The sequence below is a fragment of the Pogonomyrmex barbatus genome, unplaced genomic scaffold (genome assembly GCF_055798465.1).
Source record: "Pogonomyrmex barbatus isolate J1 unplaced genomic scaffold, ASM5579846v1 scaffold2, whole genome shotgun sequence".
Classification (NCBI taxonomy): Eukaryota; Metazoa; Arthropoda; class Insecta; order Hymenoptera; family Formicidae; genus Pogonomyrmex; species Pogonomyrmex barbatus.
Window position 1 is genome coordinate 10,601,447 of NW_028297116.1, and position 25,217 is coordinate 10,626,663.

The 25,217-nt window shown below is 38.9% G+C and overlaps 1 protein-coding gene across 1 annotated transcript in view; it reads left to right on the forward strand.

Annotated features, from left to right (window-relative positions):
- Window positions 1-25,217, forward strand: part of LOC105425678 (netrin-1) — a 192,782-nt gene that overhangs the window by 79,892 nt on the left and 87,673 nt on the right. Inside the window, exon 2 of the mRNA XM_089077233.1 lies at window positions 9,677-9,865. Coding sequence (XP_088933359.1) covers window positions 9,677-9,865 — 189 coding nt within the window. The remainder of the gene's footprint in view (window positions 1-9,676; window positions 9,866-25,217) is intronic.

Consider the following 25,217-nt stretch of genomic DNA (forward strand, 5'->3'; position numbering starts at 1 on the left):
AGCGCGAACCGGCGCGAGCGGAGGTCTTCTTAAACGGATATTAATTAGCGACTGCCGTTGTTGCTCGAACGCAACAATAGCACGGGCAAAAGGATCAGCAAAAAACGGATGATTGAATTATATACGCGCGCATCCGAGGAGGAACAATCATTGGATCATCCTCCATATGGACGACGACGATCTGACAGAAAGTCTCTTGGAGAAAAAGTGTACGTTCTTTATCGTTCAGTACATTATGACTCCTTTCAAAATGCATATTAAGTTTCTATAAATATTATAATATTTTTTTTTTTTTTAATACTTTTAATTTAATATTTTCCAATAGTATTTTTAATATTTTTCGCGCGCGTGTGTCTCAAACTCCGAATATCGAATATAAAAAAAAAAAAAAAATAACCAATGACCAATCCAATTCTCATAAATGATGAAAAAACGATATGGATCATCAAAAATAAAAATATTAAAGAATGTAAAAAAATCTATACGTAATTTACAATTGATTTTCCAATTATCATGCATTTTTCATGAAGCAGATGAGATATATTTATTAATGAGAAAAAATGATCAATTGATCATCTTTTTTAACTACTTCTGATCTTATCTCATTAATGACAATTCAAAAATCATTTTCAGAGATCAAAAGACTGACGTCGTAAAAATATTATTCAAATAATTATTCCCGGCACGTTTCGACGACAAATCAATGTCGACGTTGTTTCAGATGTAAAGAGGTATAACGACGAGCTAATCCGCATGATCGCGTAAAAAACGAGAGAAATTAAGCGCACTTTCTCGACTAACTTAATTTGTCCACGAATTTCCCACAGTTGCGACAAAGTCGCTCCGTTCAAAGAACCATTAAGCATCTTTTTTATCATCTCTACTTCTCTCTCTCGCTCTCTCTCTCTCTTTCTCTCTCTCTCTCATCTTTTTCTCACTTTTTTTTTATATGAGATGACGTAGCGGGAGCTGTTCGGGAGAAAGGGCCCGTGGCGAAGGGCGGGGACACGCTTAATTAATTATTCCGTGGGCGTCGCGCCGCTCAAAATTAAAATCGGTTCATTAAGCGGCGCTACGTGGAATTTTTTCCTAATCCAACGAGGGGGGGGGGAGGGAGGGGCGAGGGGAAGGGGAGAAGGGCGGCGACGACGGCTACCGGTTTTCTGCCTTCGTGGAGGAAGGGAACACATCGAGAAGGTTGCCCAGGATCGTTGGATGGAGCAAGGGGAATTCGACTCGCTCGTTCGTTCGTATTAGCAAAGCGCCTATCCTCCCCTCTCGGCTTAATGGTCCGATGAATGATCCGGCGGGGCCGCGGCGGTTTTTACCTCCGTCTGTAATAAATGCCTCGTTAACGATCGCGCTCGTGAGCAATAATCGAAATTCCCGCGAATGGCGCGAGACGCGCGCACGCTTTTACGACAGCACCGGCGAGCGCATCGCCGACACGTTAAGATATCCGCATAACGGAGTCGTGTACGGTAACTTATTGCACCGACGACGGTGTCGTTATTTAGTAACGGCTGCACAAAATTCTCGCGGAAGAGGCGAGCAAGCGTTAAGTCGCGCCGATGAGATCTCACATCGTGAGGCGAGACGTATCACGTATATTTTAAAGCGTATCGCTTATTTTAATGTAAATTAGTCGAAGAGTCGCGTTATATATTAAGCATGTGAGACGCGCTTCAGGATTCCGCTGGTGTACGAAAAAGAAAGTTCCAAAAGTTCTCTCTTCTTTGCACAGTTTTTCCTCTCAGTGTTAAATAAAACTCAAGTTGAAATGAAAGCAAATATTGCGAGAATAGAAATTAACAGAAAATAGATGAAGGAAAATTAGCTAGTTGATTATGAAATAAATAATATTTGTATAAATAATTTTTATCAATAATGATAACAACAAATGATATATTTTGTGACGTAAATTATTGTTCTTATTATACTGTAGACATTTTGTGTTTACATTTTACGTGAACAATGTGCAAGTTAATTATCTTTTAAATTAAAAAAAAAATACGTTCACGCGTTTGAAGTTACGATGTAACCTGTTGTGCTGTTGTTAGAATTAGTTCCAGTCGGCGAGTTTTGTAGAGGGTACACGCGGAAACCGCTGGAGTAAGGTTTGAAATATGTCTACGGACTTAACTCGCGCTCACATCTGTTTTCCGCGACTGAGCCGCGCCGGCGCTGCAATTTTGTAATAAACTTATCGGCCTGATGCGATAATTATCGCGCATCTGGCAAGGCCGATCCGCGTGATTACCGAGAGTAATCCGCGAGAGAGTCGAAGCGGATGGAAACCGAGACGGGGCACCTGTGGGCGCGGGCTAACTTCTCTGAACGGCGCGGATAATCGTGCAGCCCGCGTTATCTATGGTTCGAGAAGCCGGCGTGGGTTCCGGCCGCAAATGACGGGATAAAAGGGTCCTTGGCACGACAGGATGTAATTACGGCTTTACGTAGCATTACGGAGCGGCAGAGACGCGAGAGACGCCCAGGCACCGCCGTAAGACTCCATTTAAAGTTTAAGTGAGACTTAAATTAAAATCCATCCTATAACAATTGCAATGACACTTGTACCATAAATTTCATCTCAGGCAATGGCGCGCGCTCTCGCATCTCGTCTTGAACTCGCGCCTTAATTTTTAATTGCTTAATTTTTCAACGTAGACAGAAATTTCCTACGATTTTAAAGTGATTATATTTGTAATTTTTTTTCTACTATTACATACTTATTTTACATACGCGTAAAATGTTCTATACTTTATTAAAGAAGGTATAAATTATGATGTGTTGCAAAATTGAGATGTGTTCGAATGAAGACATCAAAAAGAGTCGATTATTCTCAACGATCTAAATGAATACCTTTCGTTACATTTCAAGATTTCAAAGAGGAATTCCAAGCATGTAGATACCTGTACCAATAAAAGGGCCTAGCATACCTGAACGTATTGGCGAAACGCTCAAGATGTATGAATCGACCGCTCGCTTGTGCAGCAATGGAATTCTCCATATTATGGAATGAGAAAAAGGAGCTGAACGGAACACGCAAAGAAGTTTCAACATTTATGCTACTTGAAAATTGGGCCAGAAGATTTTAATACTTTTTAAATTTTAAAATAAGTCTTCATAATTCTAAAGCTAAATCAAAATCAATTAAAATCAACATAAGAATTGTATTTTAATAAAAATGTTATTTAAAAATATCAAAATAAATGTTTCAAAGGACTTTCGAAATAAAAAAAAAATATAATATGAAATGAGGGCTATTAAGAGTGATATTCGACGCGCTATGTAACTTAAAATATAGGTTCATTCGCGTAAAAAAAAATCGTAAGAAAAAAAACATTTTGAGCCATTTTCAGCATACAATATTCACCAGAAGATTCCAAGCTCCAAGCCATTCATGACGAGGCAAATCGAGAATTGTAGTAAAATGTGTCAAACATGATAAGCCATATGCAAAAAGTTAAAAATATCATTTTTTATTTGAAATATTTTCTAAAAGAAAGAGAGAGAGAGAGAGAGAGAGAGAGAGAGAGAGAGAGAGGAAGAAAAAGAGAAAAGAAAAGGATTTTAAAAACACGTTTCAATTTTCAAGGATATATTTTTTTCTACTAAAAAATTAGTACTTATATTTATTCTCGAGAACCTTTAATTTTCTACTGGATCAATTATGATGTGATAAAAAAGCAAAGCAGTAATTTTCTTTTATATTAGACTTACAGGCATGTTGGTCTAACCGCAAATACATGTTCGAAGCACTTTTTAAAGAAACCCTTTTGTCCGTCGATCACGAAAGAAGTGTTCGTCACGGAAAATTATTTACAAATTGAACGAATTATTTTAATAAAGCGATTTAACTTTGTATAAAAATACGATATCCTTTTAATTAACAGAATTCACAAAAATAATTGGGAATGTAAAAACTTTTTTACATTTTTATAATTCAATTTTATTAAAGGAATATAAAACAAAAATTAAATTCGCAGGATGATAAACAGTAAAAATGCTTTGGTATCATATTTATGATTAATGCATCTCTCTCTCTCTCTCTCTCTCTCTCTCTCTCTCTCTCTCTCTCTCTCTCTCTCTCTTCATATAATTTATGTTTTTATATATTACAAATGAAAACGCGTTTAATTAAAATAATGTAATCTTTATTTTTTAATATAATTTTAAATAATATATATAAAATAATATATATAAATTAATATTATATATATTATTATTTTTATATATATTAAATAATATATATAAAAAAATAATAAATAATGTAGAAAAGTGTTCAATGTATATATATATATATATATATATATATATATATATATATATATATATATTAAAAATGAATTAAAAGCAAAAATATTATATAAAAAGATTCCTATAAGAAAAGATAAAAAATAAAAACCTCAAAGAAGATTTATTTTAATTTTTTATATAAGATTGCTTTTACATTTATTTAATCTATGACAGCTTTTCTTTCAAGATTAAAATCTTTGTTAGGCATCTGCTTAGAAATTAAGATACGGCGACTTAAAATAGAAAAAAATATTTCCCACGGAAAGCTTACCGAAACTATACTAACAAATGTTAAATATTCGATTAAAGATATTTGTATATTTAAGTGTATATTTAAAACGAAAGAGAATATCTAGATTTTTTTCTTGACAAAAGCCAGATTAGCCATCTACTTGTATTTCAATGTTCTGCGATATCTTTTCTTGTCGAGATATTATCCTTTGAGAACAAGCTTGCTGTTTCCTCTCTGAATAAAATCCGGAAAAGTGTGCATCTCTTGTCGTTAGAATAAAATGCTCGTTTTCATCGGAAAGGCATCTCTTTTCGTTAAAATAAAAAGAACAAGCTTTACGCATTCCGAAGCTGAGAAATGGACGATACGTGCGCGATAGGAAAAAGGTCAAAGAGTGCTAAAAGTTTGAACGTATCTGGTAGTTGAAATAAAGTAAAATAACGTGAAAATATCGTTGATATTTCGATAGAAAGAAGACAAGTTTTTTTTAAAAAAATGCTTTTCTCTTTTAGAAGATAATTATACAAAATTGATATATTTTAAAACAATAAAAACAAATTTAAAAAATTTTTTTATTATTCTTGGAAAGAAGAATATCTGTAGATATTCTTTTACCTGTAGATATTCTTTTTTTACATAACATTTTACATAATCTTACTAATTTAAAAATTTAGTAATCTAATCTCTTACTTTCTTAAAAGTATTTATTATTTAAAAAAAAACTTAAATTTAATAATAAAAATATTTTTAATATTAATATCAAACAGTATAGTTATACGTGAATAAAAAGTATTATTATATTTATATTTTTCGTGGAAACAGAGAATGACGTCTTCCAAGAAATTATTATCATTTTAACTGTACGAGGGATAAAGTGCTACTAAATTTCATTTAATCGCAGGTATTCCGCAAAGAAACTAACTTGAGATAGATTTACTAGGGTAGACTTTCAGTGTTTGCTTTAGTAACACTTTATTTTTCTATGATTTATGAGAGGCGCCACAAAAAGAAGCTGCACAGCTCGACTGATATAAATCGTGGGATTCAGTCAGAGCTAATTAATATCGACGTAGATTCGAAAACACTAATTCGCCCTTAAATGCTGGCGGTAAACGCCGCAGGACTCACCGATACTACTTCGATTAATCGACTAATTACGACGATCTCCAGGAAAACTACTCGAGGCTCTGACATGGCTACGACTTAATAACAGGAACCGATCGTGGAATTTCAGACGGTGGCTGACGGTGGTTATTAACTATCGAGGGGTTATCCGATCGACCCGATACATAGCGGCCAACTTGGATTCAACAACATTCTTATCCATCGATCAAATTCTGCGCTTCGTGCAAACCGAGTTCCCATAAATCACTAGCCCAGATTTTCACTGGCTCGCAATGAGAGCATTAAGAAAACGCCATCGATCTCGAGCTAATAAACTCGACAATTTTTAATAATATATCCGTAGAGTAGTTTTATAACAATATTTGTTACTCATTAACTAACAATGGCAATGTATTTGAAAAATTCTACATCCTACTCAGTGATCGAAGAGAAAAACACAAAAAGCATTTTAAAAACAAGGGAGATCGCATCCGTTTGAGATTTAAAAATACATATCAGTCTTTTCATTAAATCACCGTGTTTCATTTACAGAGAGAGAGAGAGAGAGAGAGAGAGAGAGAGAGAGAGAGAGAGAGAGGGGGGGGGGAGACAAAGACTCCGGTAACAAACATACAAGAGAATACACAGGACTATAAATTGAATCATGATTGAAAGAAACAAGCATCCACTCCTGATGATTTGTCCGGAAGCAATATCTCGCTCATCTCTTGTGTTTCAATCAGCGCCAGTTTGTTCAACACGTTCTTGTAACAACAAGAACTCATTTCGAGTAGATTTCCTTGATTCCCTCTTCTTCTCTCTCAAGTTTTTCAAAACTTTTCGTGATAAATAATATTTTAATGTCGACAATAAACGTTACAAAATGTATGATCTTCCTCTTAGTCTCGTGGCAATTATACTTAATTAACTTACATATATTACACGTCATAAATAGCAATTTTCTTTCTGTGTAGTGCTTGTAAAAAAAATTATCTTCTCGTGAATACCATTCATTTTCAGCATTCATTTTCAATCGCTGTGATGCATTAGTACTAATTATACGCCAGCTATTTTAATTGAAGCAGACTCTATTTTTCACGCCACCGCCAGTATCAATCGACTAAAGCGTGGCACTAATTTGTAAACGATTATAAATCGTTGGCAGCGGAATTAAATTGTACAGGTCGACGTCGGCATCGTCCGAGACGAGAAAAAGCGGAACAAAGAGCGCGCCGAAGCAATAAGAGAAGAAATAAGTGTCGTCGTGAGCGAAAAATAAAGCACACTCCTCTCGGATCGACATACGGAATTATTGGGTCGAGAAAATTCAGGAGATTTCCGAGAGAATGGAATCAAACCGCGAAACTTCTCTCGTGAATTTCACCTCCGACAACCGCACCGTTCCTCTTTGTGCTTTCAATTATTCTGTTATATTTTCAAGTTGTCGCAAAGAAGATGGGTGGCGTGCTCGAGTAGAGAAAGTTACGGCACGTAATTCTGGCCGGCGTAGCACTTCGCTGAGCACTTCTCGAGAACTCAATGGACGAGCGATCAATACATACGGGGATGCAATCATTGGGACAATGATACCAACCATTGATAAATTCTTTTCAGTAGATTTATCGGAATTTACTCTTGAGAGCGTAGTTTAATATAAAAAATTTTAATGTAAAACGAACGAGACAAGAAAGAGAACTTTAATTGATTGATGAAAGTTTAGAAATAAGATTTGAAGATATAAAGGCTCATTAAATTGCTGGATAATAAAAATTATACGGAAAAGATTAATTTCGAGGTCGAGGCTGAAGATCAAAAATTTTTGGAAATATATTTATAATCATATTATTACTTTTCTCTAACGTAATTTTTGAGAAAATACCTTTATATCTTCTCCTATTATTTTTTATATTTATATTTAGAAACAGTTTTAGAAAAAGGGTGCCTTCAAGAGCTGGAAATTGTTAACACATTGTTAAAACTTTTAATTTGGGAGATTATCGTAGCTTACACGAAAGTATTGGCATTTTTTTTATAGATATAAACTATATTTACTCAATAAATCAATATAACAGCGTGAACTTTGACGTTTATTAAATTCTATCAGTTGTTATTGATGTATTGGTGGATTGACGAATTGACCAGTTGCAATCGCATTTTGACTTTACTATACCTATAAATAATACATAAAAGATTAATTCAACTTCTCTTTCTATCTATCGATAATTCTATGACAGACCCATCGAGAATTCCATCCACAAACAAAATTCAGCAAGCTGCAAAAATGAAATAGTTTAATTCAAACGTATATAGGTATCTTTTATTTACAGTAACTAAAAAGTGCTTTTATTCAACGAATAAATCAAATCATTCTTCAGTCACAACAAGAAATATTTATAGACGGATCGGATTGAGTCACTTCGTTTGCGCGCAAAGTTTTAAATATTTTCTTTTTTCCTTCGGACTTTCCGTCGAACTTTTCCTCGCGAAGGGGACCCGACGATATCGTCGAAACGAAAATTCGCGTAGGTAAAAGTTAAAGCAGCGGAAGTTGGAAAATTTTCAAATTACGGACTACCGAAACCTTCTACCTCGCCGAATCGGGATTGGCAGCGCCACGCGCCATCGAGAACGCGATGAGAGAAGTCGAGAGACCGTCGTCCGATAACGAAGACGAGCCCCCTCGAGAACGCCTTTCTTTCTTCGGCCGGATGAATAAACTCGGGCGGCTAATTATCGCGATAAGTACAGAAGGAGCGCACCAGCACACCCCCCCCTCCCCCCCGTCGTGCGTTTCCACGATGAAACTTCATAATGTTAACGAGCGGTGGTGGCTGCGCGCCACGCTCGATGCTTCAATCGGAGGAATGCCTGAAATATCTGCTCGCAGTTACCGGCGAGATAATATGTATTCGCATCGCACTTGTACGTCGGTTGGGCGGGACGTGGCGTTTATTACCCCGCAGCAATGCGCAATTAAAGTAGAATAGATGGCATTTGAGCAATGCCGAGTCCGCAGATGCTAGATGCGAGATGAATATCGCTTCCCGACGAGGGAACGATCTAGTCGAATCAGTCGTCGCATACTAATTGATTTGCATGAACGCATGTTTATTTATATTACAGCCGCGACACTCGGTTCCCTAGGTGGTCATTAATAATCGCACAAGCGATCCCACCGTATATCCGTGAGATTAAGTTTCTATTTGCGTAAGAGAAAATTAACTGAAGTCAATCACTTCGAGAGACAAACTAACGTTTGGAATCTTTTTTTTTTTTTTTTTTTTTTTTCGTCCAGAAACTTGTAAGAGAATTTTGAGAGATTTATTGATTTTTTTTTTTAATTCAGTTTGTTGAAGTTTCTGTGGCTGGCTCACTTCGTGAATAATATAGAAAATGAAATTATATAAATGTTAAAAATATTTATATAATTTCATTAACATTTAACTTAAGTACATAATATTTAACTTCACTAAAAACACTTACCTTCACTAAAAGCGAAATTTCACATATTCACATTTCACATAAGCGATACTCTTTTTAAGTCAAATTATCTCAAATGTATTCTCTATATTTCGCGTAGAGCCTTGTAAATGCAAATTTAACGCGGACTGTAATATTTTTGTAATAACATTTTCTCGGTATGTGCCTGAAAGTATCATGTGCGAATGGTCTAAAATATCTCCTTATCTCCGTATCTGCGCCTTAAGGAAAAGGTGAAAATGCGTACTTTAATGTCATTATTTTCGCACGCAACGCAGATTAAATGATAATGAAGGAGATCCCCCGTCCCCCCCCCCCACATTTTTCTCTTTCAGCGGAAATAATTGCAGCCGCGTTGAAACTTCAATCGCGATTACGACGTTTTAATGACAATAATATCGGCACTAATGCCACGGCTAAAAGGGTCGGATGGAAGAAGGAAATCGCGCGCGCGAGTGTGCGAGCGAGATAGGGGAAAATTAAAGGAAACGATAGTCGTAAAATAATGACGCGCGCCTCGGTGTCGCTCGCTGACTGAAATTACCGTGTTACCTGTTTCAGTGTGCAACTGCAATCTCCACGCGAGAAAGTGCAGATTCAACATGGAGCTGTACAAGATGTCGGGTCGTGTCAGCGGAGGCGTTTGTCTGCAGTGCCGGCATTTTACGGCAGGAAGGCACTGTCATTACTGCCGCGAAGGTTACTACAGGGACCCGGCGAGACCGATCACGCATCGCAAGGCCTGCAAACGTAAGTGCCTCCGCGTCTCTCCCCTCCCCCCTCTCCCTCCCCCCCTCCTCGGCGGGCAATTACATGTAAATCCAACAAAGACATCTCGGCGCGACGCGGAGCAATTACGCTCGCGTCGGGTAACCCCCGCGCGATTACCCCCGTGGCACGCTTAATTACGGAAGTACCACGACCGTAATCTCGCAGGCGGGATTAGTAGGCGACGATAATGGCGTGTAGGATTTCTAATTCTTCACGCGTCTCAATGTACGCGCGTTAGAGCGCCAGCATCTACGCGGGACACGCTCGTCGGGCTAATTAAGACGGATCCCGCGGGTCACAGAGCTTTCTCTATCGCGCGAAACGCGATGATGACGAAAAATCTTCGATTCGAAAGCACGATAACGCTAACGAGAAAAATAATCGGAAAATACGTCAAGTTCTCGCTCTCGCGAGAAAAGGAGCTGCGAATAAGAGAGTTCTGAAAGAGTTGACACGTCGATAATGTTGAGAGTTTCACTCGTATAGTATTTGTCCGAAATTAAAAAATAAATATATATATATATAATATATATATATATATAAATATATATATATATATATATATATATATACGAACAAACGAAAAGAATAGATTTGCCGAAGTATTTAAAAATTTAACCGGACACAGATTTGAAAATAATGTGTTTGGGGCCAGTGAAAATAATTATGTAGGATGTTGAAATTGACCATTGGTATATAAAAAAATTTTGGGGTATTATCATCGTATTTAAATGTCCTATATAATTATTGTCAAATTTATATCAAATTTTTAGATACCGCCCCGTAAAACTATTCTCTCCTTATATTCTTCTGTTTAAATATGTACTACTTGCTACATTTGAAGAATTTTTCTCCGACGCTGATTGTATTCAATTCTCGCACTTTCAATACTCACGGCCGACTATTCAAAGACGCATTATGCTAATCCAATCGAAACGCTCATTGAGTGAATAAACGGCCGATCGAGGCGGTGAAGGGAGAAAACTGGGAGATACGACAACGGCGACTTCTCCGATCAGGGTCAGCGCATCTTCCCAGCCGCGCGACGCTATCGGAAAAGACCTGGGCGTCATTACCATTCGTCTCAGTCCCACCGTGGTACTGTTACAAAGTGGTTACCAGCTGAGCAACCCCCCTAATCTCGGCGCGCATTCAATTTATGTACGTTTGTCTAAGCCCGTAGACCGCCGCGGGGATAACGATCTCCCGGTGTGAGAAAGCGCACGCCGATGCAACGTGAGTGCATTGGCGCGCGGTCCACGTGAACGAGCATCTCTCGTCCGCAGCATCTCTCTCTCCGTAACCGTGCGCGGTCGGACCCGTTGCCCGCCGACATCGCCGTTTTACCGCGACGTAAGAATACCGACCGGGCTGTGGACACGGTAACGCCGCGATAAAATCCATCCGAAATACAGGCGCGAAGGTATCTCGAGAAGACTCGAGGGAGAGCTTCGCGAGACACTCTCTTCCTCCTTCCCATTCGGGTTGTAGCGTAGTTTTTGTTATCACGATTTTTCAACGTCTCATTTGACGATGCAACATACGCGCAACAACAGCGAACGTTAAGACGAGTCGTCCGTAATGGACCACCCATCGTTCGCGCGCGCGCGCGCGCGCGCGCGCGGGTTTACGCAACGCGGCTCTTTACGACCGTGAGAATTTTCACGTGATTCTGTACGTAGGTACCGTCGCGCACTTGGCGGACGAGTTTCGCGCGATTAACTGATATATATGTCACTGGATACTTGCGTATATATATATATATGTACATATATATGTACTGGATACGCGCATATTCCCGAACGAGGACTGCATGTCGCGTTGAATCGCGAGACTAATTAACTCTCTACGGTCTGGCACATTTTTAACGTTATCTGGCATTCATGCCTGCCGTGAAGACCGGCTGTAAAAAAGACATATACGTATACGAATACGTGCAATAAAATTTTGCTCGGCAAAAGACGTGTCGTTTAAAAGTGTCAGACGTAATTTCACTTGTCAACAAGCAACGTGAAGCACTTTATAAAACTTGGGATATATGAACATACGGGCGGATCACTCTTTAAAGAAATAATATATTAACGAATGAACACATTATCGCTTACATTGTATTTTAAAATCTCTGTGAACTTTGAGATCTTTATTAATAGCCACTTACATTTTCATGGACGTGAAATTTCTCTTCCAGAATCCAGCGTTCTATTGAAAGTTCTGGCAGCCCTCCCGCAGAGTTTCTTTTAATTATCTTTAACAATCATAGCGTAAAATTGAAAAAAAAAAGTTACGAAATTATGAAGTTAATCCCTCCGTGTCTTTATATAGCATTTTAATCATTTAAATCGACAGAACTCTTTCTAAAATCGATTGTAAATTCTAGAATTTTTCTACCAACATTTAATTTTTTCCAACTTTTAAAAAGGAAACTAACTTTTATAAAGTTATGATTTTGAATTATATACGAGTATATTATTGTTAGAATTTAAGTGTCATCATCGAACAATTAGTCTATCAGAAGATAGAATTAGAGATAGAAAGTTCGAACATTTGGTTGAAATGTTCGAACTTATAGACGTATATATAATAATTGCTAAGCTTAACTGTCAAAATTTTAATCGCGTTCTGAATTGGCGATTCATAGGGACGATGATATAGCGTATAGTCCATCTCGTGCTCTCGCAGTGTTTCTGGCTCCAATATATAAGGCACAAGTGTCGTGCCACCGAGAGCCTGCGCGTGCTCCCATCGCTGAGATAACGAACAGTCTGTATTCTCGTTGGCAGCCGTGGCAGCCGTTAAGATAACGAGACACGACACTCACCACGGGCGCATTCCCTGGCGCAGAAAGAAGATTTAAGCTCATCTTAGAACGGCATAAGTTTCATAAATTAATCGTCGAGACGGGGGACCCCATCGCCATCGGGGTTAGATCGCGTGGAAACGGCGAGAGAATATAATTTCATTTTGATACATAATTTAAGTTTGTGAGCTTTAACCGCGCTCGAAACTTGAGATTGCCCCTGTACTCCCTCCTCCTTGCCATAACGATGATAAATTTAGGAATTAGTCGGGTGACAGGATCGTCCGATTTCCCTGCGCTGGCGACGAATAAGTGTATAATGAAGTTGTAGGAGACTCCATAGTAGAGGTATAATCACATTTTACACAATATCGTATAATAACGTACTGTACAAAGTAGTGAGTTTTTTAAATGGACATCGTATAAAGTAAAATTTTGTATGGCGTAAAGATCTAAGATTTTCTTTTTTCTCAACGAAAGCACATTAAATTAGGTAGGAAATAATGCTATTTTAATGAGTTCCATGCTAATGAAGCTATAATCTTATAATTCCGTGGTTTTATCTTTGACTGGTGTATAATTTAAGATTCCTGACATATTGGTGACCTTTCCAGAAAGCTGACTGTACTTTAATTCCCAGTTTTCAAGATAGGGATAGAGCGAAATTACGATGTTATTACATGATGATTAATATGGCGCGATGAAGATAAGATCTTTCTGAGGCAAAAGCGACTCTGATTGAATAATTGGCCACGCCCGCTGGATTAATTTCAATTTAACATCACGTTAAGTATCGCGAGTGGTCGCATTTGCATGTCACACCATTTACCAACTTATTTAGATAGCATTGACTCAATATTATCACTCTCGGAGAAAACTGTCCCAGCGTCCATATTAGATAATTAAGTCCGGTTAACGCATGCTAATTAATATCGCTCGTTTGCATGCGAGAAGAGTGTGTGTGTGTGTGTGTGTGTGTGTGTGTGTGTGTGTGTGTGTGTGTGTGTGTGTGTGTGTGTGTGTGTGTGTGTGTGTGTGTGTGTGTGTGTGTGTGTGTGTGTGTGTGTGTGTGTGTGTGTGTGTGTGTGTGTGTGTGTGTGTGTGTGTGCGAGCGAGATAATATATTTCAAAGTACACGTTACTTATATAATAGACGCGAAGCTGCCAACTACACATTTTACAATTAAATAAGTACAATCGAGTAAACACGAGAAGTGGAAACTACTGGCACGGATATTCACGGATTCTATTCAATTCAAAGTCCTATTCACAAATAGAGATAATATTCGTTGAGCGCGCCGCACTGAAAGCGTCAACGATAACGACAACCACGATAACGACGCTGCTCACTTTATAAGATATCCATTCGTGCTCGCGCCTTTCTCAGCTGCCACATCCTTCCTCCATTATTACAAGCCCGAACACGGGCGGAGAAAATGCAGATTTCTGCTATTTCTCTCGTCTTACCGCCACGTCTTACAACGTCCCGCCTGCATGCATCAAATGCACGCTCGGTGCCTCCCCCTTCCTCCCTTCTTCCCTCCCCCCCTCGCCCCGACATGCAGCGTTTCCACGGTGAACTCCGAATTGGTCCTGCCGTGCGACCCGTCTGATCCCCTTCCCTCCCCCCTCCCCCTCCCGCCGTTCTCCCTCTCGCCGTCGCGCTTACCCTCGGAGGCGAACTCCCTCAATCTCGTGCTCGACATTTCCGCAGGAAAATACGGCTGCCGGTGTCGACTGTGACGTACCGTCAGGTCAGAATAGCGGCCCGCTCGTTTCGAGATTTCACACAGTGACGAATGAGAACTCCCTCGGCTCTCTCTCCTAAAGCCCGTATCTCGTTTTCACTCCTTTTACTTGTCTACTCCGCAGTGACTGCCACTTGCCCCGAGCTCCGTGAGCTCCTTCGTTCTGACTGGCCCCGGGGGGATAGAGTCAGCATTTTGTTAAAAGCTGCTTTACACGTGGACGCGGTGAATCTGCGATTTATCGTTTGTTGAAGGATTGCACGTTACTCTTTGCGTTATTGTATAATTTTTACATGTGAATAACGAATAATTTTACAAATCTCTATTTTTTTACAGATCAACTTTGAGAGCTTTAATATTTAAACTTGTGTTTCAGTTTAATCGATAAACTTTGTAGTTCAGTTTCATCGATTTAATTAATGCATTTTATTTATTTATTTGTCTTAAATATATTTGTCTTTGACTCGATGCAAAGATCAAGACTACATATATATAAAAGTCTAGTCAAATAATCAAGTCTGCCAAAGTCAACAACCTTTCTTTATTCTATTTCGATTATAGGCAACCCTATTTTATTTCTTTCTTTCGTCTACTCTGTAATTTCCCTTTTATTATGATCCCGTGAAGAAGTTGTCTTAGGTATTTGCTTTCTGGCTATATAAAAAGATGAACATCGGAGAAGGAATATTGATGATATGATTAAAGAAAAATTGTAAAATTGTCTTCATATAAAAAATTCAATTGATTCATAAAATTATCGGAGACGTTAGTTTTAGAATTATTATAAACATTAATTTCGCTATTATTTCCTAATAATCATTGCTACGCCTATTATGAGAGAAAATATCTAATAAAATGAAAATCTCTAATGATTCGCGCGAGAAATACATATGATGATGGAGGGCAACATATTGTATTGATAGTAGAAATGTCCGATGCGTCGTAATTGCATGGTTCACTAACGATCGTACACCATTACAATGCCCCATCGTTCATCTAATGGTTGGGACGCACCAAGACTAGTCACGGACAATTATTTTCACAAAGGACATATATCGCGAAATGCTACTTTTATACATGGCCATTGACGTAACATATCGTGTTGCATATAGAATTGCTGTTTCTATCTTAGTCCTCTCAAAAATAGCATTCAGCACTCTCAAGTAACCATGACCTTTCAATCCATATTATTTATTGCTTTATTATTTATTTATTGCTTCACTTTCATTTTGTCAATCCTACATAGAATATATATATATATATATATATATAAAAAATTTAATTGATTTGTAAAATTATCGGAGATGTTAGTTTTAGAATTATTATAAACATTAATTTCGTTATTATTTCCTAATAATCATTACTATACCCATTATGAGAGAAAATATCTAATAAAATGAAAATCTCTAATGATTATATATATAATTTTTTATTTTTGTAATTATGCCTTAATATATTATAGTTTCAAAATCTATTTATTTATACAATTGCGAGGCATGTATGATTAAATCTATCTGTTATTCAAAATTACTGACATCCTGACAGAAATGTTCAATCATCTCCCGTTGCATTAAACTCAATAACTGCTAATTTATTCTGTGCCTAATGAGAAATCCGTCCCCGTCTAATATATCTCACGGCAATAATTTTTATAGCCATAGACACATGGTCGGTCGATGTCGTTGCATACGCGGTGGTCGGTATATATTAGAAAACTCCCCCTGTTTGTACAGTACGCGTGACCATGCCAGAACGATACGCATTTCAACTGTATCCACCCGCCCCCCCTCAGCACCGAAAGGCTTACCCCATGTTTACTCTAACCCCGATGGCACCCTCCGGCAAGGGTTGCTTCTCAAACAGAATCGGTCACCGAGACGCTCACCGCGCGCTCCCACCCTCCCGGTTCACCCTTTCGGTTCTTCCACTCTGTCAAGACTTCGATCTGTACGGCGTGCAAAGCGAAATTTCACACAGTATTAAATTAACGCACGGCGCTGTTGCGAATTCCTAACGTGACTGAGTTTCGGTTCGGTCGGTGTAGACAGATTGTTTGCGATCGAGGGGCAAAACTTGAGCCGCCGAAAGTAATTTGTGCGTTTATTACGCACGAGCGCATTTCGCTTATTGTATATTAGGGAATTTAGATACAAAAACGATGAATTTTGAACAAGTTTAGAATAACGAATAGAATTAATAAAAGAAGATAGATAAGAGAAAATAAATAAAGTGTTAAATATTAAAAAAAAAAAAAATTATAATAAATTAAAGATTTCTATTTTTCAATCATACAAAAAAAAAAAGATAAATCTTACTATTCAAATTTAAACTTTGAACTTGTGAGTACTTGAATAATTAATCGATTATTTAAATTTTCATTTTAAAAAATAAAATTTTTTAATATAACAGTATGAAAATTTGTTATCAAGTTATCGATATCAAGTTAATGAAAGTAAATAGCATTTGATAAAGATTAAGGTATGTATGTTATATGCATAAATTTTTCGACGATTTTTATAATGTATGCATTAATAAAAATAATTAGCATAATCTGTGGGAAGTATTGCAAGTAAATGTACATCGAAATGATGGATTCGTCGCGCTTCCCTGCACGGGGGAAATACTCTTAAAACTAACCCTATTACGTTATCAGTATCCCTTTTCTCCGTATTTATCAAGCAGCGTACGCGACAGCGCATTTTTCTACATCCCGATGTAATGAATTCACAGTCGTAGTACTACGCTATAGAGAAATAATTAAGTATCCGGTCGCACGCGATTTATCCACGATGGTTGCGGCGTAACGAGATCGATTTAGAATCCTATCCAATGAGATATTCGCGGTCTACGTGTTAATCCGGCCATGAAGCTATCGGCGATATCCATCTTAAAACTTAATCAATATTATTCCGCCGCGATAAACCAGTCTCGCGCATCGCTTGTCGGGCTTAAAAGCAGCATCGAGGCTAAGGGAGACATTGACGAGTCGTCGTCGTTGTCGTTACCGTCGTCGTCATCGTCGTCGTCGTCGTCGTCATCGACTTCGCCACTCGAGATATCGCGTTGTCGATCGCAGAAAGGAAGTGTCGCGCTCGCGCTTCGCCAGTTCATTATATCGCATTAATCGAGTGTCATGGAATTGAATTTCTCGAGGTGTCTCCATATCGTATTTCACAAGTACTTCATTTAATGCGCACCGACAGCAATATGGAGGCTTTAAATACATCAGATATCACAGGTGAAATTCTCCGACGTGTGCCTTGCCACTTATCCTCAATATTTTTTATCGGGAATAAATTCTTTTTAAAATCCAGATTCGTAGAGCGAAACTCTCACACAAAACTGTTTACAAAGTTAATGCTTAAGAATAAAGAATAACGTTTATTTATAAATTTAAATATTGTATATCTAAAATACGAATCTCGAAAGTTATTACGCATTTATATTTTGTGTAAGATAAAGATATGTATGTGAGATAAAGAAATATTTTTTTCGTGGTAAATAATTTTAGAAAATATTATTTAAAAGGTAATTAAAAATACCGTTTGAAAGTGCTACATGTACGATCGCTCGGAAACTCGTGAACTGAGCGCGCACACATCCCGTGCTCGCGCGAGCTGCAAAAGGTGCTTGAACCCGATATCGAAGTGCAAAGCTTTCCTCTCGTACTCGGCACACGTTAGCATATTCATTACTCGCCACTTAACTCGAGACTTAAACCCTCCCAGAGCTTGCAGTGGGATCAGCACTATTAGTGTCTCTCCTTTCTCCCTGTCCTCTTCTTTGTGTCTTTCTCGGTCTTCCTCGCACCGCTCGCCGACTCTTTCGTCGCCTCGGAATACTCCCTCGGAATACGTCCCTCTTGCGGTCTTTGTGGTGTTTGCTTTGTCTAATCACGAGTGGACTTGTAAGCCAGTCTTCGCGAGAAGGCGGAAGTCGGCGGATTTGCTGGCGAACCTACAGAAACGTGCTTCGCAAATTTCATCTTTTCAGTCGTCTCCTGCTTCCCTATTTAACTATTTCTCTCAAGTTTAAGGGAGTGTGCTCAATCGAGAGAGAGAGAGAGAGAGAGAGAGAGAGAGAGAGAAATAAATGATATTTTTATAAACAAGAAAATAGACATCATTTTGTCTCATTTTAGTTTCTTCTTTTAATTATCGAGTTGTCAATTGAATTAAGATTAAATACTAGTAATTAAAATTAATATCTACATTTTTTTCTTTTTCTCCATATCCTTTTTGCTTAGAAAGATATCTTTAAATTAAAGAATATATGTGATTCTCTTATCTGCGCACGACTGGGACGAACTAACTAGTTTCTCGAAGTTAAACACGCAACAGCGGTTGCTGTAGCGGAAGAATGTGGAGCGATGCAATTTAGTTATAATCTAGTTTCGGGCTAAGTCGTAAGTTTGTTAGCAAATTATAATGCGGTTGACGGCTAGCAGCGCTTAGTTATCTACCATGTGAACGTAAGACTCCTCGGTCGCTTCATATGGACAACTTCATCTTCGCGAACGAATGAAGAAGTTTTTACTTCGCCAAATAAAATTTTATATCGTCTCGTTGTGCTAAAATCTCGCTTAAAAAAAAATCTATCATAAAGAAATTTTACAATGTCGCGTAATCATTTTCAATTTCATATCGCTCTGAAAAGTGTCGAGGAAAAACCTTTTACGTCTCCTTTTAGATATCCTTTATATCTTAAGATTGATCTCATTAGTAATTTTCTAATCTGGCAGAAAAGACCTCTTATCTTCTTAACGTTAAAGAAACGAATCGATTTGCGAGGTAAAGACGCAAAAAACAAGACGTAGGAGACAAAAGATCATCTAGTTATCGCGCGCGCGCACACACACACACACGCACACATACATTTATTCGTTTTCTAATTTATTATTCTTCGCGTATATCGCGTGTATCGCATATTCTTTCGCATCAGGTGAGATGTTATGTAATAGAGTCTTCGTAGTACTTGTAATCTTTCTCTTCCGTCGCCTTCGGTGCCATTCGCGCCGCACTTAAGACCCGCACGCGGCGCGGTGCGTCGCACCAGTGTCTCGTTATAACACCGGATCTACCGGGATTTTAACGAAACCCTGGTATAAAATCCTATTGAAATTAAGTCCCGCTGCGAGCGGGACTTAACAGCCGCGGCAAAACAGGCGTTGACGCGCCTGTTACCTTCAAGGTAGACAATTCGGCAATTATAGGCTTTCCCATGAAAATTGATCATTTCAGTAACGCTTGTCTGCAAGGAAAAAGCTTGTATTTCTAAATACAAAGAGGAAAGCTCTTGTATTAAAAGTTACTTGTTAGTTTTAAATATTAATTTAAAGGTGAAATGATAAAATGAAAATATTAATAACTCTCTTACGCTAATTTTCTTGGAGTTACGTCGTAGGAAAAATCACAAATATAAAAGCAAAATAACATTATAATAGAATAGCAAATTACACTGCGTTGCATTGCAATTTTACGTTATAAATAACTAACTAAAGGATAATGCAATTAAATTGTTAATAAAATTATGACCCTTAATAACAATATTACTCTAATGAATTTTATTCTTAGTCTTGACTTAGCCGATCCTCCGACGAAGCTTAAACACGAGCTCGAGTATTGATGCATCGCATAGATCGTGAGAAGACACGATTTTACCGGCTAAAAAGGGTTGCCGTTATGAGATTCGGTTAATCAGATTAAAGCAATTATCGTGCTCGAGAATGAAGTCAGCAATCTCCGAGGTCTCGTACTAAAAGCACAACCTGACATAATCGCTTAAGGCTTACGAGAAACGCGCGTCCAATTAGAACTCGGATAAGATGCTTAGAGTAAACTTTCCTCGCGGGAGTCGCTCGTCTTGGATTTTCAGAAAAGATCAGCGGGAGAGCTTACTGTGCTGAAACTTCGACTACGTTCGGGTAAACCGTTCCCAGTGGATACTCGATAAACAGCCGTGAAAAATGAGGTTGCGAAAAAGCGGGCGGAGTATAAACGAGATAAGACTGATTTTGCGTATTATATTTATCAAATGAACGAAAAAGAGGGAAAGGGGGGAGATAATGAGAAGCAAGCCAATAAGTGATATCGCGATCGACAATATCGTGATTATAAATTACATATTGCGCAATATCGCGCTGTTCATCAATTCGTGTTCATCTAATTAATTCTTGAAAGCGTATAGAACAAGATTTACTATTTATCGTTCTAAGTTACATACCCATAATTATATTCTTATTTTAAATATACGTATTATTAACTTACTTTAGATTCTTTCTTATTGTAGATAAATATATTATTAATCCTATGTTTCGGATCAGACGCATCAAAAAATAAAAAGAAGAGATCTCTTTAATTTCACTTGATTATATCAAAAATAACGTACTTAGCAGTACTAATATGATTATATTATTTTCTAAGAATTTTTACAAGTTTTGTGTTTATTTTCACGTAAATAATTTTCACGCCAAAAAAAATATACTTTCGACACGAAGCAACTAAAGTATCTTTTAGTTGCTGCTAAAAAACAAAATACCAATAAATTGATTGCGGCGACATAAATTGCTGCATGTGTCGTCGCAATGTGTGTAATCCTGTTATAGAACAAATCATTCTCGTTCTTTTCCTTTTTTCTCTCCATTTTTTTTCGTTCTATTATTTACCCTTAGAATCTCAGCAATTATCGCGAATATCAGCGAGCGAGCTTTACGACATACGGCCGAGGCGCTACGCCCGCCTGTCGCAACCCTCCCCATTTATTACAGCGCGCATTTGCATGCGAATGTACTCGCCAATGAAATGATGCGCAAACGAATGAAACTCGAGTTTACTGTTCGATTAGCGGGTAGCCGCGACGCGGCGGGTGCCTCCATCGTCCCGCGGCTAGTGACTAGAGCTTTCATCCTCGTATTCACGACTTTCAGGCATATCACAAATGAAAGATGTCTGTTTAAAAAAAAAAAAGCATTGACAATAACTTCGAGAATATCAACGATATTGATAAATACCGCTACGCGTGAGATAAGCTACTTGCGGCAACTTAATTGATTAAATCGTTACAGAGAAATAATCAGAATATAGAATTCATTCTTATAATATTTAAATGAATTTTTCGTATCTCGTCACAACTTACGTTTTACGGAATAAACTTATGAGATATATATTGTAGACTGTATTTTAAATTAATTAGTAAATTGGAATTATATATCGAACAGTCATTTTTATTGGAAATATATATATATATATAGATTAAGTTATATTCCATTTCATTTTTACGTATAATGATAATGATAATTAAGATATCTATTCAAAAGTGTTTTTTGTTCTTCTCTTTTTTTATTGTGGAATCTCTAGTCATTGAGTGAGAGAAAAATGCTACGCGTACAGTATCATTCGCGTTACTGTATGTCCAACTCGATTTTCGAGTCGGATAAAAAAGAGACGAGATAATTTCACGCAAAGCACGTCGTCGACGAAAGCAAACCGCGAGTTGCGCAACCGGGAGAAGGAACATAGAGAGCTACGGGGAGAAAAGATTGTAGGTCTCTCTCTCTCGGTACACCTGGCAACAAGACATTCCGCTCGGATGTAACCTTCGCGGTGTATAACATCGACAAAACGAAGAGAATCAGCGCCGAGAAGAGGGCATGAGAGCGGCGGTGGAAGGGCGGTTACGAGGAGGGAGAGAATGAGAGAAAGGTAGCGAAGCGCGCACGGAGCGCGACGAGCTAAGAGGCGCATTATGTGCAGCCGAGGTGCAGGTTGCAGACTCACCTTTGTTTGAACACGCAGTCAACCTCCTTCTTTCCCTCTTTCCCTCCCTCCTCTCTCTCTCTCTCTCTCTCTCTCTCTCTCTCTCTCTCTCGTTTTCTCTTTAGGTCCTCCTCCACGGATACGAGCACGCTTATGCTCCGAGACGAGTGTGTGTGTGTGTGTGCGAGCGGGTGTGTTATGCGCGGTGCACGCACCCCGAGGGTTTTATGCTCGCGATTTATGCGTGTGCGTGCGACGACGTTGGTGCACGCGGTGAAATTTATAAGCGTAGAGCGCGCACACATCTCTCCGTTGTAGGGGAGATACCTTTACGTCCGAGGAGCGCCCCGCGAGTTACAGATGGAGTATCGGCAGATCTCTCTTTCTACCTCACCTCCCCCGTTCCTCCTTTCTCTCTTTCTCTCTCTTTCTCTCTCTCTCTCTCTCTCGTCTGATGGAATTCTAGTGATTTGCGTTTTGCTGATTCTCTTAGATTGTTTGTGAGCAGTTTCACGTACCCGACTTGGTAAGGTCAGAGCAAAAGTAACTCAATGTTCAATCAATCAGAACCTGATGTAAAATATATCCATTACGAAAATCTGGATTTATAAAAGTAAATATTTATATTTATATACCATGTTTTTTTTTTTTTCAATTATTTCAATCTTGAATTTTACGAACGGTTTGATCACGAAAAAAAACTTATATAAACAGTTACGCACAAAAGGTTTTTATATTTTAATCAAGACTGATCACGAATTTTCGATTTAATAAATCAAAAATGAATTATTTAGGGAGCAGCGAACTAAAAATAATTCTTAATAACAAAAATCGAATTTAGTCACTCTTGTCGAAAAATTGTACCTTGAAAGTTTCTGGATTTTCTAATTGCGACGAGGTAGCAATCTCTTCAGCACGCGATGGTGCAACAAGGTTCACCAACCGTTGTTGTTCGAGTTGCGGCTAAGAGGATGAATTACGCCTGGGATATTAATCCTACGCATGAGAGGATAAAGAGATTTAAAGTCGACGATAATAGCGCACTCTTTCCTTCTTTTTCTTCGTCGCGCGCGAGTTATGTGTTTGCGCAACGTCGGCGCACGTTCTTCAAAATTAACCCGCGAATGTCATCGGGATTTCTCTTAAAAGGGAAACGTCGTCGTAATTGGTAAAACGCAGTGATTGGCGTAGTCGGAATTTTCTCCTTGAAAGACAAGCCATTTACCCTTCTTCGTCGTCACGTGGAAACGTGCGCGCGTGAAAATCTGCGTACGGAAAATTTCAGAATGTAATCGCGAAAATGTGTTTATTCGAGCGCATTACATAAATAACGCGCGACAAGAGTGAGAGATTATTAATTATTGATATGAAACAGGAGCGGAGTGGATGTTCACGTTTCCGTTCACGCGCGGTGATCGCTCTATTTCGCTCGAAATCACGACTAAAGGACCGCTCGTCGCGACGGTGCGATTAATTAAATTAATCGACCAGAACTGGACAGCGTATATATTTTTGCGGTTCATACGCACGATCGTAATTCTGATTTTATTTGTCGCTCGCGCTTATCGTTCTGCTACGTTTATTACCTTTGCAATCGGTCGAATTTAAATTTTAATCTCTTCGAATCAGATATCGGTGATCGTCGAGTCAAGCTGTCAGGCAGCAGTCATGCAAATTGTGGCAGTAAGATTGATAATGTAGAATTCAAAACTCGTCACATGTTTGCAACACGCCTGTATTCGCTACGGTACGATTTTGTTTTTCACTTTACATTACAAATTCACGATATACTTAACTCGCGCTTTATTTATTTAAACTCTACATCTGTTTTCCGTGCCGACGCTTTATATAAAAACATCTAGATTACATCTGGATTACGTCCCGACGACTAAAAAGACGAGTATTGTCAAACGGACACCGATATATCCTTGTTAAATGAAAATTTATCCCATCCGTAATTCCGACGTCTCGCGGAATAGAATGTCGACGTGAGTAGACTTAGACTCGCTTTTCTCTCGCGGATATACACACACGTCTCTTATAAGAAGGCACTTTATATCTGATGGCGCGTGGTTGCGTGGCATCAACATGACAGCCGCAACGCGTTTCGAAACGCGTTACGTGACACGAGCCAATCTTGCCACGCGATACGCTTCGCGCGCGGGGCTCAATTCAGCGCTCGGCGTCGAGAGCACTTCGGCTACCGATACCAGCCACTTCGCTTCGTCATTAGCACCTATGACGAGCGGGGAAAAAGAAGGGGGAGGGGAAAGAGAAGGCCCGAACGTTCCGGCGGCGGCGCGGCCGGCCGGTCGCATCCGGCAATCTCGGGCTCGGCGGCTTTCGCGCCTCCGTCGGCTGATGCACTTACCCGGGTGTACCCGTCTGCGTATCTCTGATGTGCTTACGCGTTCCGGGTACGCGTAATTGCGCGCATAATTTAAGGGCGCGGCGCACGGATATATGACTGCCGGGGAAGCATTGCAACGGCCAAAGATATACGCCTCACCCTTGGAGGAAAAAAGAGAGAGAGAGAGAGAGAGAGAGAGAGAGAGAGAGAGAGAGAGAGAGAGAGAGACACAAAGGAACACTGGCGCAGGGAAGAAGAACGGAGGAAAGATGTGTGTGCGAGGACGAACACAAAGAGCTACACGCGTGAACGCGTGGTGCGAGAAGCGAATCGTTGACGTAGTAGGAGCAAAAAGGAATGCGAAGTGCGGAGGTGATACGGTGACGAAGAGGTCGACGGAGAGAACGAATGGTAACGAAGGAGTTAACGCATATATTCGCGAGAGAGGAGATGAAGATCGTGAAGAAAGGAGGACGATGATTGCGAGAGAGAAAGAGGAAGGAAGAAAGATGGGCACTTTAAGAAAAACGATCTGTCCATTCATCAGTGGACGATTAAATTGATAGCTCGCGACCATGCGAACGTCCGAGATTCGCTCGGACCTTTGGCTATAAAAAAAAAAAAAAAAAAAACTATGTCCCGCGCTTTCTCTCTTTTCGCGCGCTTTTTCACGCGTGCGTGA